The following is a 14,218-nucleotide window of genomic DNA, read 5'->3' as shown; positions in this document are numbered from 1 at the left end:
CCGGAAGTGGCACTGTGGCTCAAGTGTTGAGCTCTCGCCTTGAGCTGAAGAGCTGAGGAACAGTGCCCAGGCCCAGAGTTCAGGCCCCATGACCGGACCCAAAAAAAAAATTTTAAAAAAAAAATTTTTTTTGCCAATCCCAGGGCTTGAAGTGAGGGTCTGGGCGCTGTCTCTGAGCCTCTTTTGTGCTCAAGGCTAGCACTCTACTTGAGCCACAGGGCTACTTCCAGCTTTTTCTGAGTTGTTTACTGGAGATGAGTCTCACAGATTTTCTGCCAGGGCTGGTTTCAAACCACGATCCTCAGATCTTAGTCTCCTTAGTAAGTAGGTTACATCTGAGGGGACCGTGTGTGTCTGGCAGGGTTCTTCCCGGCAGAGGCTGCCAAGCGGCCCCAACGACTTCAACTCTGTGGCTGGGTGCTTCTTCTTTCCCCTCATTCAGCGCTTTGACCGGTGAGCGGGTTTTCTGGGGCCCTGAATGCAGTGTGCACACGGTGCTGCAGGGTAGAATCTGAGACGGGGTTTTGCACAGAAATGTGTTGTGAGCATGTCTGGAAGGGCCCTCTGCTGGGGAGCGTGTGGTGAGGGTATTGGCCATCGCTCTCTTCCTGTCTTGGGCTCAGGGTTCTGTGAACACGGAGCCTGCCTGGCACTGCCCACTTCCTGCCACTCCTTCCATCTCCAAGTTGGGCTCCACCCCTTACTCAGGCTGAGAGCTGGGGTGACAGTAGGGCCTGACTCAGGGCCCGGCTTGTACTGTGTGGGTCAGGGTAGGCACTACAAGAGGGGGTGTCTCCTGCAGCAGCCCAGGAATTCAGGCAGCCAGCCCTGAAGTTCTGATGCTGCCTTTCCTCTCTTCTCTATTGTAGACCCCTGGTGACCTTTGACCTTTTGGGAGATGACCAGTTGGTTCTCGGAAGACTAATCCATACCTTAGGGGCCTTGATGTACCTGGCTGTGAACACCATGGTGAGCAGAGGCATGGGAACCAGAGGCGTCCAAGGAGTGTGGGAGCAACCACCCGAGCCCCTGCTGCATGTCCGTCTCCCTGTCTCCATCCCTGGGCTGGACGGTGGTCAGGTCGCGGGTGGGAAGTGCTGTGTGCCTGAGTCCATGCCCACCTGCCCCTGCTCTGGTGTCAGGTGGCTGCATCCATGGGGAAAGCCCTGCTGGAGTTTGTGTGGGCCCTTCGCTTCCACGTGGACACGTGAGTGCCTGTGGGGATGGGGATGCGGGTGGCCTGGCACCTCCCAAACACGAAATGGGCTGAGCAGGGGCTAAGGGGGCTGGGCTGAGTGTGGGTACTTGGGGTATCCGCTGGACTCGGGAGCAGCGTGCAGTCTGTCCCGATTCCTCTTACCACACTACGCCTCCCCTTCTCTACCCCGTGCCGGTAGCTACGTGCGCCAGGGCTTGCTGTCGGCTGTGGCCTCCGTTCTCCTCAGTGTGCCGGCGGAGCGGCTGCTGGGAGACCTGCCGGATGAGCTTCTGGAAGCCCGGTCCTGGCTGGCTGGTGCGTGTGCCGCGTGGTCACCAGGGGTCACTCGGGTGACTGCAGCAGCTGGGGGAACCGTAGAGGGTCTGGAAACGGACTCTGCACATGGCTCTATCGCCTGGCCTGGTCTGCAGCTCTCGTGGAGGAGGGGGATGGGCGGTGATGGACAGTGGAGGAGGGTGGTGGACGGTGGCAGAGGGAGGAGGAGGGGTGGATGGGAACGGGAGGTGGGTGGTGGCGCAGGGCATCTTAAAGCAAAGGAACAGGGCAGTCCCTCAGTGCCACCTGTCTTGCCCTTCCCTCCTCCCTCGGCAGATGTGGCTGAGAAGGACGTGGATGAGGACTGCAGGAAGATGGCGGTGAGGGCTCTGCTGCTTTTGGAAAGACTCAAAGACTCGCTCCTCCCTGCTTCCTCCCCCTAGTCCTGCAGTGTCCTGTCCACTGGGAGAGGGGATGGATGGCCTCCGAGGAGGGCCTGCGGCAGTGGCTTGGAAGCGTGCCTGGCCTGGAGGGCCGTGCTGGGCAGTGTGCAGTGTGCAGCCCCTTCCCGGCCCTGCTGTCAGTCGAGGAGGCTTGTGTTCAGCTAACGGGAGGGCTCTGTGCGGTCCCTGCCTCACTGATGGGCTGTGTGTGGGGGGCTCTGGGCCAGGGCAGCCCTTCCTCCAAGGGGCAGGGTGGATGGGGTCTAGCTGGGTCCCCCGGAGGGCTCCACCATACTCCTTCAGGGTGTCGGGCAGCAAAGCAGTCGGGTTGGCCCTCTGCTCCCGTAGTGCGGGGCTTCTCAGCACTGGGTCCCGGAAAATAAACAGGGTAGCGGGCGATACACCATCTTCCTCTGTTTCTCACATGCCTCATGAGGGCAGCCACGATGGAGACAGGAGGGGCCCGGGCCTCTGGGAAAATACTTTATTGGAGTCATAGCCACTGAGCGGGCCTGGAGGCAGAAGAGCATAGGCCTGGGGCCCTGCCAGGGACTGTCTGCCAACTTAGGCAGTTAGCAGAAAGGGGCATCTACTAGCCTCAAGTAGCCACAAGGACACAAAGCTCTAGAAGCTAGACTCCACCATCTGTGGTTGGGGGAACATAGGAACGAGGAGTCCAAGTCTCCTGAAAGGAGCCAAATGGCATCCATAGGAGCCCCCAGGAGCGGGGCATGCAGAGGCGGCTTGCCCTCCACCCTCGAGGCCTGGACTCGGGGCAGGCCCACAGCACACTGCCTCCCAGGCGTGGCCCTGCCCCTGCCACTACCCCATTTATGTGCGGCTCGCGCTGGGGAGCCGGGCCTCAGGGCTCACTCTCCACCTCCTCCACCACTTCCTCGTCCACCTCCTTGTGGTCCTCCATGCTGTTGTGGCGGATCCGCTCAGGCACGATGCGGGACAGCGGGAGGCCCAGGGCCTGGTGCACGGCGTCCACTGTGCGCTGGTCCACATAGTAGGACATATTGGCGGAAGGAAGTCTCTTCCGCATCTCCTCAAGGTACTTGTAGGCCTAGGGCAGAGATCATGAGTCACGTGAGAGCCTAATGGTCATGAGGGCCGGGATGGTGGGGGCCCTATCCCCTCACAGTAAGGAGGTGTCCTAAACCCCCGTCGCCCGGCGCTCTGCCCTGGGGTAGGGACAGCCTCCCAGCTTCCCGCTGCGCCGAGGCTGCTCAGCACTGACAGGGGCCACTGGGTTCCTCGTGGCACATGTCTTGAGCTCTGGGCTGCTAACACTAAGCTGTGATGGGTATAAACAGATGAGCCCCAGACCCGAGGCCCGCGGCAGCCTGGCACAAGCCTGCCAAGGGGAAGGCAGACTATTCATCCACACTGAGACACCTGCTTGTTGGAGAGGAGGGCTTCGCTGGCCTGGAACTAAAGTCTCCTGCGTGGTGGGCCTGGAGTGTACACTAGAACGCGACCTGCACAGATCACCAGAGATCAGTATAAAATGTGAGTGGCTTTGTGCCATTAAGCCATCAGCCCATATCCCTAGCTGTCTGTCAATGGAGAGCTGGCATGAACCTCCAGGAATGAAGATGCTTCCCGGGCACTTAACGGTTGCCTGTGTGTGTCAGCACACTGCTGGGCAGAGAACAAGCTTGGGCCAGGGAATGCCAAGGTGCAGAGGCTGGCGCCCGTGTGCCCTGAACACAACCAGGCCTGACAGGTGCGCCACCTCAGCTGGGAAGATGTCACGTCAGAGATAAAAGGCCCAAGTGTGGGATGAGGAGTTGGCTGACAGCAGCAGCAGAGTAGACACTGGAAGGAAAGCTGGTGAACTTGGAAGGGGAGGAGCAGCAACTGCCCCAAGTGAGAACGAGAGCGGGGAGGAAGGGAGACAGAGGTGCGGCTGCGAGGGGAGGTGGAGGGGGAACAGAGCACAGCACACTTCCTCACTGTGTGAAGGAAACAGTTACAGGTCCTACCAGACAGAGATGGATCCACACCAAGTGATGGGAAGTCTGCGTGGAAGTGGGGCCGCGGCGGACAGCATGACCACACAAGCTGGTGCAAGGGGGAGCGGCGCTGTGGGCAGCTGCCGTGGTCTCGGGTGACTGCGGGAGCCTGTCACCTCCAGGACAAGCAGAACGGACAGGCTGCCAACAGTGACTGCGCTACGGGGCACCAAGCTGCGGGGAGCCGGCCAAAGCAGCATGCTCTGGGGAAGCAGGGGCCTCACCATCTGGTGCTCCTGCCTGTGCACGTGGTGCTCCACCAGGAAGCCGTAGACATCGCCGATGCGGATAGTGCTGTCCAGGTCTGGCTCCTCCAGGAGCAGCTCACACTGCCTCACCGACTCCTTGGGGTCCTCTGTGTAGTTCCTGCCATCAGACCAGAGAGGCCTGAGCTGGGGCACACAGCCAGAGGCCGGCCGGCTCCTGTCCTGCAGAAGCAGCCCCGGGCAGTGGCCAGTGACAGGTTCTGGAGTTGTTACTCCACTAATTCCTTATTTATTAGTTCATTCACTCATTCAACAAATACTGGTGGGGCTGGGAAGGTGGCTCAGTGGTAGAGGGCTTGCCCCGCATGCATGAGGCCCTGGGTTCAATTCCTCAGCACCACATAAGCAGAAAAAAGCCGCAAGTGGCGCTGTGGCTCAAGTGGTAGAGTGCTAGCCTTGAGCTGAAGAGCTGAGGGACAGCGCCCAGGCCCAGAGTTCAGCCTCCACGAACGACAACAACCCCCACCCCAAAAGAAAAAACACCCCAAAACCAAAAAACAAATACTGGTGATGGCAGAGCCAAATCCTTGTCCCAAGCCAAAGTCTCCTAACCTAGTCCCTGGGAACATTCCAGAAGAAGCCGACAGAGGGCTGTGTGCCATCTCCAAGGCCGTTTGGAGGAGCAGAGCACAGGTCAGCCCATGTGCCAGGTGCAGGGGTTTCAGGGCGGGGCGTAACTGCGCGGCCACTACGGCAGGCCCTGGCTCTGTAGTCTTGGCAGACAGTGACCCGTCCAGAGTGGACCATGAGCTGCGATGGGGTCAGGGCCCATCAGCCATGCCAACCTGGCCACTACAGCCCGGAGCCCTGCCTGCCCTAGCGCTGAGCGCTGCAGGGATGTCTCCCCGGCCCCACATTCTTCCCCTTGTCCAGGGCCCTGTTCTTGGTTAATGAGTCCAGGCCGGGTAGAAGACAGTCTTCCTGAAGCCCACTGTGTCCGCGCAGGAGCCCACTGCTGTGTCTGCTGCTGCCACAGCTACAGGATTTTTTTTGGGGGGTCCGGTCGTGGGACCTGAACTCTGGGCCTGGGCGCTGTCCCTCAGCTCTTCAGCTCAAGGCTAGCGCTCTACCACTTGAGCCACAGCGCCACTTCTGGCTTTTTTCTTTTTGCTTATGTGGTGCTGAGGAATGGAACCCAGGGCCTCAGGCATGCAAGGCAAGCGCTCTACCCACTGAGCCACCTTCCCAGCCCCCAGCTACAGGATTTGAAACGTTTCAAATGTTTTGGGAACTCTTGTTGGGAACTCTATTTTCAGATAAGTAAAAAACAACTGATCATTTTGGCAGAAGCTGTTTTGCTCCTTATAGCGCCGACACAGGAGCTGCTTTGAAAAACTGAATTATCCAGCAATAGATTAAAAAGTCCTGAAAAACAGAGGCAAGCCAGGTGGAGCTGAGTTGTGCGTGAGATCGGCTAACACCGCTGCCCGCACCACACCTGCCTCTCATTCGATGCCCCGCTTAACCCCAACACCCCGCCAGGTCCCCTTCAGACACTGCGCCCCCGCATCCCCTTCCCCTCCACACCAGCCTCCCTCCCTCCCGCTGGCTCTGATGCTCAAACAATCAGGCTGGCGCCTTGGTTTTGAAGCAGTTGTTGGGTGCGGCTCAGCTGTATCCCCTGAATGCCTATCTAGTCCAAGGAGCTGGGAGCAGATACTTGGTCTGGTCCTGCGGACAACCTGAACTCCCCTAGAGTTGTGGACAATGAATGAGGTGCACACGGAGCCTAGGGGGTACAAGCCAGGCTCCAGGCCGCCCTGCGCCGGGCCGCTGGGGCACCCACCTGCGGGCCTGGATGAACCTCTTCACCAGTGTCATCTTGCTCTGCAGCTGGGCCAGCTTGGTCTCCTGGTCCAGCGGGCTCTTGGCTTTGGCCTTGGACAGGCACTTGTAGGCCTCGGTCAGTGCGCCATGGGCCTTGTCATAGTTCTGATATTCGTCGATCTCCACCTGTGCCCAGAGGAGCCCCCATCAGGACTGGGGCTCCACCATCCTCCCCAACCCCTCTCTCCCTCCCCCCCCCCCCCGCTGGAACCCCAAAGAGCATCTGTACCTGGGCACAGGCATCATAGAAGCCGGCCAGGAGGTCCAGGGCTCGGCCTTTGGTGTAGAAGCTGATGATGTTCTTCATGATCTCTGGCTCCTTCCGCCAGTCCAAGGACTGCAGGTAATTGGCAGCCATGATGTAGATTTCCTTCTGCCTGGAGACACCCGCAAAGAACACGATCTTCTCTGTGTCCCCAGACTTGAGCAGCGCTCTCATGGCCTAGGAAGACAATGGGCGAGGGCTTGGGCGGGCAGCCAGGGGCAAGCTGCCTGGCCCGGCTCCAGAAGGGCTGGAAGCAGAGCACTGCATGACACATCCACACGGATGCCTGGCTCCACGGGGCAGCGGGCGGCCCACCTTCAGCTTGTTCCCGGCCTGTGTGTACTTCTTGGTGGCCAGGTGGTAGTGGCCCTGGCGCATGCAGCAGTTGGCAATCTGTTCCAGCAGCTCTCGCCGCGACTCCTCGGTCAGCTCCTTTGAGTCTTTGGACACGGTCATCTTCTCAGCCATCTCCTCAGTGATGGTCATATTCTGGTCCACACACAGCTGCAGCGCCTCCTGATACTGAGAGGGGCAGGGAAACAGAGATGCTGAGGGCCGAGGGCTGGTGTGCCTGCACATCCCCCCCCCTCCAAGGCCATGGCGGCCGCTGTCTGTGGCTGGGCCGCAGGTGGAAGGGATGGGATGTTCCCCGCTTGCCAGCCCACTGTACTAGAAACAGCCACACAGGCCCATCCCTTCCTTCCTTCCTTTTTTTTGTCAGTCGTGGGGCTTGAACTCTGGGCCTGGGCGCTGTCCCTCAGTTCTTCAGCTCAAGGTGGGTGCTCTACCACTTGAGCCACAGCGCCACTTCTGGCCTTCTGGTGGTTTATTGGAGAAGAGTGTCGCAGACTTTCCTGCCTAAGCTGGCTTTGAACCACGATCCTCAGATCTCAGCCTCCTGAGTAGTTAGGTTTACAGCCATGAGCCAGGCTTATACCTGTAATCCTAGCTAAAATCTGAGGATCATGGTTCAAAGCCAGCCTGGGCAGGAAAGGCCGTGAGAGTCTTATCTCCAATAAACCACCAGAAAACCAGAAGTGGCGTTGTGGCTCAAGTGGTAGAGCGCTAGCCTTGAGCTGAAGAGCTGAGGGGCAGCGCCCAGTCCTGCAGGCCACCTGTGTGGGTGGTGTGCTCTGCCCGTGGCTGGTCATCTGAGTGAGCAGGGGTATGTTTTTCCTGCTGTGCTTGTCCTTGGAGACCTGCTGGCTGGTGGGAGATGAGCTCCCCGCTTATGCTGGGTGCAGCCTGCTGTCCAAGCCTGGGCCTGAGCACATCTGCTCTGTATCTCTTATTACAAATAGACTAAGCATTCCACATTCAGAGACCAAGCATGATCCTCCTGCCTTGGCCTCCCAAGTGCTGGGATTACAGGCGTGTGCCACCAGTGGAGCCTCTCACCACCCCTACCCTAGCCACCTCTCCCCCTGGCCTTGAACCTTCTTGGCAGCCAACAGCAGGTCCACAGCCTTCTCAAACTGCTTGTGCTCGATGCAGAAGTCGGAGCATCGGGCCAGGAGTGCGGGGTCGGACTTCTCATCCAGGTCCTCTGCTATGAGCTGCAGAGCCGCAAACTGCTGGGTGGCGAAGGCCAGCTCCAGGGCCTTGGAGAAGTGGCCAGCCTGTGGACAGTCGTGGACTCTGAGCAGCTGCTCAGGCTGCAGGAACGTGCCTCACGTCCTCCCGGGGTCACCAATGGTGCTGCCTGCCGGTCCCTGGGTAGGGCCGGGCCTCACCTTGTGGTAAAGCATGACAGCCCTGTCCATCTGCTCGCCCTTCTCCTCGTAGTACCTCGCGGCCTCGATCATGTCCTCTGGGGAGCTCAGCAGGGCCAAGTTCATGAGCTGGTCATCCAAGTTGTTCTCCTGCGGGGAGGGGAGGCAGGACTCCATGGGCCATACCCTCCCCACACAGCTAAGGCTGCAATCTGGGCGTCTGGCCGGGTGGGTAAGTCTCCTTCAGCGTGGTGTCTGCAGGTCATCTCTGGCACTGCCTTTTCTTTTTTTTTCTGCTCCTGTATTAGGCTTTGAACTCAGGGTCTCACTCTCGCTCAGCTTTTTCACTCACAGCTGGAATGCTACAACTTGAGCCACACCTCCAGCGTGCTGCTTAACGGGAGGGGCGGGGGGGGGGCGGGGAGACTCCCGGGGCTGGCTTCGGATGACACCTTGGTCTCACTAGGTGTTTGTGTATTTTGTTCTATTTTATGAGGCACTGCAAGAAATACCCAATGCAGGAGAAAATTCCAGAAATGAGATCTGGATTGGGACTATTTATCAATGTCTAACAGCTGACATCTGGTTCAGGAGCCCCGGATTTAGAACACCCAGACACGATTCAGGGTTCTCTGCATACACAAGGTCAGATGGTGGGGAGCATGAAGAGCCGTGAGGGGGTGAGGGAGGTGAGGGGAGGGGCGAGGGTCCGGGCACAGCCCCTCAGGGCTGGTGTGGAGAGCCGTACCTTGCACAGGCGGATGGCGTTGTTGAAGGCCTGTGCGCGTGCGTAGAAGTACACGGCCTGCCTCACGTCCTCCTGGCTCTCGTACTGCCTGGCCAGGTGATAGGACGCAGCCCAGTTTCCAGTCTCGTTGGCTATTTCCGCAGCCTAGAAAGACCCAAAGCGGCCCGAGGCCTCGTCTTGGCCCGGCAACCTCATTCCACCTGATGGGCTGGCTCCCTGAGATGGGCTTTTTTTTTTTTTTTTTTTAAATTAAATGTATGTTTTGGCCACATCAGGGGTTGAACCAGGGCCTCGCGTGAAAGCTGGCGTGCTAGGCTGCCTGCAGGCTGTGTCCAGCCGGGCGGCCGGCTCGGCGCTCACCTTCTGAATGTTGCCCTGGAAGCAGTGAATGCGGACCAGGGAGAAGTAGTCCTGGGCCAGCTCGTAGTAGTGCAGCGCTGAGCTCATCTCCGCCTGGCTCTCCAGGTACTGGGCCCACCACCTCCACAGCGTCCTGCAAAACGGCACGCAGCCGCGGGCACACCATCAGTGAGCCTGGGAGAGGCCGGAGACCCAAGAACACTCCCCACGTCCACCTGGGAAAGGACATGCAATGACCCCCCCCCAAAAAAAAACACCCCAAGAGACACCGGCAGGCCTCGCTAATGGGCAGGGCGGGCCCTGCGGACACTCACCTGTCCTTCATCTTGTTGATGTAGAGCTCCAGGGACTGCAGGTCCTCGGCCAGCATCCTGGGCACCTCGAAGCGGTGCGTGTCTGACTTCTCGTAGCTATGGAGGGAGGGGACGAGAGGACCTCATTTCCTCCCGTCTCAGCCTCCTCACCAGAACAGGTGAGGGCGGCCTTCTGTGGAGTGGCGCCCAGCCTACAGCCTGTGCTCTTGCGGGGACAAGTGTCCTGTGCTGTGAGCTCAGGAGGCTCGTCACATTTCCTCACACCGATTCCAGAGTGGGGGGACAGGTCCGTGGCCGTGTCCGGGGGGGAGCGGGGAGGGGGCACACTGGATCGTATTGGGCAGTGACAGAGCAGTGGTCAGGCTTTCTGAACTCGCCATGACCGCAGAAGCCTCCTTGGAGAACTGCCTGGGCCCTGCGGACAGGCGATGGCAGCCAGGGCTCATCGCACGGGGTGCCCGCCGGGTACTCACTAGCTGAGGGCCAGGCCGCAGTGGGCGCTGGCCTCCAGGTGCCTGGCATAGTTGTAGTAGGTGGTGCGCAGGTGGATGCGGTCGTGGAGCTCGGCCACCTCCACCGCCTTCTGCCACTGGTCTGAGGCCTGGTAGAACTTGTTGAGGAGGTCGTAGCGCTGGCAGCGCTTGTACAGCTGCTCCGCGTCTTCCTGGGAGTGGAGAAGATCGAGCACGGGGCTGACCCAGAGAGGCCACGCCACTGCTTGAGCCGGCTCCCCTGTGCAGGGTAGCGGCCAGGCCCCCGGGGCAGGTGCACAGCAGGCACTGGCGTCCGATACCCTGGGTGTCTGAGGTGCCGCACGGAGAACGACCTCACCCTCCCGCATGGCGTTCCATGGCCGGCTGGAGAGGGGCCTGGTCCAGCCAGCCAGCCTCGCGCACAACAGCGCCGGGGACAGCAGCCCCCTCCTCAGAGCTGCCCCTCGCTCACAAGTGCAGCCCGCTGCTCAAGGCTGCACGGTACCCTCGGCCTCAATCTGATGGCACAAGTTAGCTTTTTTTGGGCCCCTCTGGGAAAGCAGATGTGCGATGAACTCAGAGGGCGTAGAAGGCGCCAGAGTCCAACACGCACCCTCTGCATGTCCTCCCCAGGCCTGGGCCCCACAAGAGCTGACAGCGCCTGCCTTCCCATCAGCCTCCCCGGGGGGCAGCACCACTCACCAGCATGCCCAGCTGAATGGCCAGCATGGCCACTCTGGCCTCCAGCTCGGGCTCAGACTCGGCCTCCCGCAGCGCCCGTGCCCCGCGGGCGTGGCCCATGTTCCCCAGGCACACCTTGGCCACGTCCAGACGCTGGGTTTTGACACACATGCGTGCCATGTTCTCCCAGACGGCTTCGCTGCGGACAGAGAGGAGCCTGGTCAGCTACCAGTCCCAAGCACTCGCCAGGGGACTGGCCCACGCACAAGTCCCACCCCCCCCCCCAAAGCTGCACGTCTCTCATGAACTCCCTGGGGAAAGGCAGGGGAATGTGTGCTTGTGAGGCCATTTCCTCCGCACCACATGCGGTTCTTCTGGTTTGGGGGCAGGTATTGTGCGGAACTGCAGACCCAGCCATAGTGTTATGCTGGTTATTTTTGAGACGGGCTGAGATGGAGGTCCACCGGCCTTTCCACCCAGGCTGGCTGGGAACAGTGATCATTCTTGTGTTTTTGGATATTTTTTGAATTCAAGGTGTCTCGGTTGCTAGGCTGGCACTCTGCCACTGAGCCACATCCCAGCCTTCTTCTCCATAGTCATTTTTCAGACAGGGTCTCATGTTGCTGCCAGTCTCTTGGACAGTGATGATCTTATCTGAGGCCTTCTACAAAGCAGGGATCATAGATGCAACCACTGCGAGAGAATGGCTGACCTTCCCGATTGCAGGCAGGAGCCATCAAGACTTAGGACTACAGCACTGCTACGGAACAGACCCTGGGAGTGGCCTTGGGGCCCGGCAGACGCAGGCAGGGTGTCTGATGGAGACTCCCTCCCAGGCCCTCCTACCGCATTCCAGCCCCTCTCTAGATAAGACAGGCGGGTGCAGCCCCCTCCCGGAGGTGGAGCAGGCCTGTTACATCCCAGCCTTGCAGACCTGGCTGCACTAAGGGACGTGGGAGGGCAGAGGCCCACGAGAAGCGGTCACGGTCCTGATGAGTGAGGGTACTGGTGCCCCAGCAGAGGACTGGGAGGGTGGTCCTCTGGAGAAGGTAAGTAGTCAGGTCATGTCCCGCTGCGATCGTGCGTCTGCATGATGGAGGAAGACCTGCATCTCAGGGTCCACAGTGTGGACGGAACTAGAGCAGGAGCTGCTGAGGCAGGGGCGCCGTGGAGGCCACTCCCGGGCTCTGTCCAGGGAGGCCATGGCTGTGGGGGCCGGGACTGAAGCCACACCTCCAGGTGGCCTTTCTTGCATGCTGACACAGTCAGGTCTGCTTGGGTCCTGTCATGACTGGTTTAGCAGATGCATGTCTTGGGGTGTTGGGAGGGCAGGCAAGACACACGTGTTTCAGCAGGACACCCCTGGAGTACGAGGGAAGGCTGGACCAGAGGCTGCGCGTATGCCTGTGGCACTGGGCTGGGAACCGGGTAGACACATCTACCTAAACCCCAGGCGGGACCAGCCTGCCGGGGGTGGGGGAGAGACGTCCACCCCCTTCCCCTGGGGCTCCTCCTTTGTCGGCCTCTCCTGGGGCCTCTCACCGGCAGGCCCACGATTCCTAGGATACACAAAAGAACTGCTGTGGTGAAGGTAACACCCAGCGTGGCGGGGCCCCCGGGAGGTGCCCATCACCGGGTGCCCGTCTGTCCCCCAGGAAGCAGGCCGCATCCTCTGGCTTTGGAATCCAGACGAGTCACGGCGGCTGGGAGGCAGCAGCGGGTAGCTGCCGCGGGGCTGCGGCCCGGGGCCTCCCTCCCTGCCTGCGGCCGCCGCCGCTGGCCCGTGTCAGAGGCTGTTCTGCCCCTTTTGTCAGGACTGCCAGGCAAGGGAGCACTGTCTCAGCACACAGACCCACAGCTGCTCCCTCCTCTGCTGGAGGCACTGGTTAAATGAGAAAGGGCCACGAGTGTAAGACTAGGTGTCCTCAAAGGGACAAGATACAGGCAGCCTCTCCTGGAGGGCTCCCGGGCCCCCGCCATCTGCACACAACCCAGCTGTGTGTGCACGGGCCTGTGTGAGCGTGCTCGGTGGCGTCAGTGTGCCCGACGGCACTTCTGCGACGGTCCTCGTGCGGCCCAGCGCCGGCTGCCTTTCTGGGCTGGCTGCAAGAGAGGTGTCAGAGGCCCCGGTGGCCAGAAGTCCCTCACGCTCTGTTCCAAGCGACTTCACAGGACAGAACCCTCTCCCAAGGCCTGGGGGCCAGGCTGGGCGGCGCGGGCCTCTTGGCCGCTTTGTGCTAGAGTAGCTTCCTTTCTTCTGGCTGGTCTTGAGAGCGAATGGCAGCTTGCGTCTGTGTCCAGTGATGGTAAGTGCAGGACTTCCCTGGGGGCAGAGGCAGCTGGCATGTGATCTGAGGCTCCCTGGCAGAGTGCTCTTTGCCAGGGTGGTTAGACTTAACTCAGTGTCCCTGTGCTTCTCTGGCCCTGGGTGTAACAAAGGCCCGTCCATGTTGTTGAAACGCTGGGGTCATTTCCATGTGGTCTTCTGCGTGAACACAGCTCTCATCAGTGGTCAGGGGGGCTCTGGAAGTACAGCCCAGCCAGGCCCAGTGCTGAGAGGGTTTGTTTGGAAGGCCAGGGCTAAGGCCACTGCATAAGCCATGGGAAAGCAGGCTCCCCGCCCCCTGCCAAGTCCAGAGCTGCCGGAATAGCCTGGACCCAGGGGAGCGGCCGCCTGCCGCCCGCACAGCGTGCTCCGCAGCGGCCTTCCAGCCCAAGTCGGCCTCAACCCCCACGCCATTCTCAGCATTCCACGCACAGCTTGCCAAGCCTGGGCTAGCTCGAACTCCAGCCTGGAGTTTTGGACTGTGCATATGACATAAATTCCAAGAAGTGAACACCCTCTGAGTCCCGTCCAAGTCTTGAGAGTTTCCTGTTGTCCAAGTGTCTGCGAGGAGTGACCACATCTGTCCTTCATCAGCCCTGGGCGCCTGAAATCAGAAGCAGATGTGGCTGTCGGGTGGAGAGGCGGCCCTGAGCTGGGACTGGGCTTTCTGCAGAAGTCCTCTGTCGGGACAGTGGGCAGCTAGGGGACCTGCAGCTGCCCAGCCACGCTGCTCCGTGTGTCTGGGTGCAGGGGAGGCGGCTGCACGGCTGGGGGCTGCAGTCAGACTGGAAGGCAAGGCACCGCCAAGGTCAGCGGACAGCAGGCAGAACAGGAAGGAGCGTCATGGAGGCCGGGGCGGGAGGGGTGGGGGGAAGGCCCTGGCCTCCCCAGGAGTCACACAGGAACCTTGGAGCCTGAGAAGTTTCATCCCAGGAAGGGCCATCACCCTCCCGATTCTCTTCTAGTGCAGGGTACACTGGGATTCCAAAGCCAGCTGGCACACGATGCCCGTGGGAACACTGACTGCTGGAGACGATGAACCCCGAATCTTCCTGGGGAGGGAGTGATGGGGAACAGTGGCTATCCTGCCAAGGGTGGTGGATGTGGGCGTGGGTCTCTTCTTCCATTTCCTTTTGTGCCGCACCAGGCTTGAGCTCAGAGGTCCCACTTTTTGGTTTCTTGCTTTTTTGCTCATGACTGGCACTCTATCACTTGAGACATGCCTCCAGTCTGGCATTTTGCTGGTTAATTGCAGTTGGGAGTCTTAAAGCCTTCGCTTCTTGGAATGGCTTGAAGCCTGATCCTCCA

The 14,218-nt window shown here is 60.2% G+C and overlaps 2 protein-coding genes across 2 annotated transcripts in view; one reads left to right on the top strand and one right to left on the bottom strand.

The window, feature by feature from the left end:
* The window catches only part of Telo2 (telomere maintenance 2), a 35,391-nt gene extending 33,451 nt beyond the window's left edge, over positions 1–1,940 (top strand). The window contains exons 15-19 of the mRNA XM_013011266.1: positions 362–453; positions 870–969; positions 1,143–1,207; positions 1,398–1,513; positions 1,811–1,940. Coding sequence (XP_012866720.1) covers positions 362–453; positions 870–969; positions 1,143–1,207; positions 1,398–1,513; positions 1,811–1,917 — 480 coding nt within the window. The 3' untranslated portion in view covers positions 1,918–1,940. The remainder of the gene's footprint in view (positions 1–361; positions 454–869; positions 970–1,142; positions 1,208–1,397; positions 1,514–1,810) is intronic.
* An 815-nt stretch (positions 1,941–2,755) lies between these two features.
* Ift140 (intraflagellar transport 140) overlaps positions 2,756–14,218 on the bottom strand; it is a 57,413-nt gene continuing 45,950 nt past the window's right edge. Inside the window, exons 20-31 of the mRNA XM_013011265.1 lie at positions 10,606–10,783; positions 9,904–10,094; positions 9,431–9,526; positions 9,117–9,249; positions 8,757–8,900; positions 8,030–8,158; positions 7,733–7,915; positions 6,612–6,818; positions 6,261–6,473; positions 5,991–6,157; positions 4,163–4,304; positions 2,756–2,986 (exon numbers count right to left, since the gene is read on the bottom strand). Coding sequence (XP_012866719.1) covers positions 2,780–2,986; positions 4,163–4,304; positions 5,991–6,157; positions 6,261–6,473; positions 6,612–6,818; positions 7,733–7,915; positions 8,030–8,158; positions 8,757–8,900; positions 9,117–9,249; positions 9,431–9,526; positions 9,904–10,094; positions 10,606–10,783 — 1,990 coding nt within the window. The 3' untranslated portion in view covers positions 2,756–2,779. The remainder of the gene's footprint in view (positions 2,987–4,162; positions 4,305–5,990; positions 6,158–6,260; positions 6,474–6,611; positions 6,819–7,732; positions 7,916–8,029; positions 8,159–8,756; positions 8,901–9,116; positions 9,250–9,430; positions 9,527–9,903; positions 10,095–10,605; positions 10,784–14,218) is intronic.

Source organism: Dipodomys ordii, unplaced genomic scaffold, assembly GCF_000151885.1.
Source record: "Dipodomys ordii isolate 6190 unplaced genomic scaffold, Dord_2.0 Scaffold14, whole genome shotgun sequence".
Taxonomy (NCBI): Eukaryota; Metazoa; Chordata; class Mammalia; order Rodentia; family Heteromyidae; genus Dipodomys; species Dipodomys ordii.
Note: the sequence above shows the minus strand (reverse complement) of the source record. Positions and strands in the feature narration are given on the sequence as shown.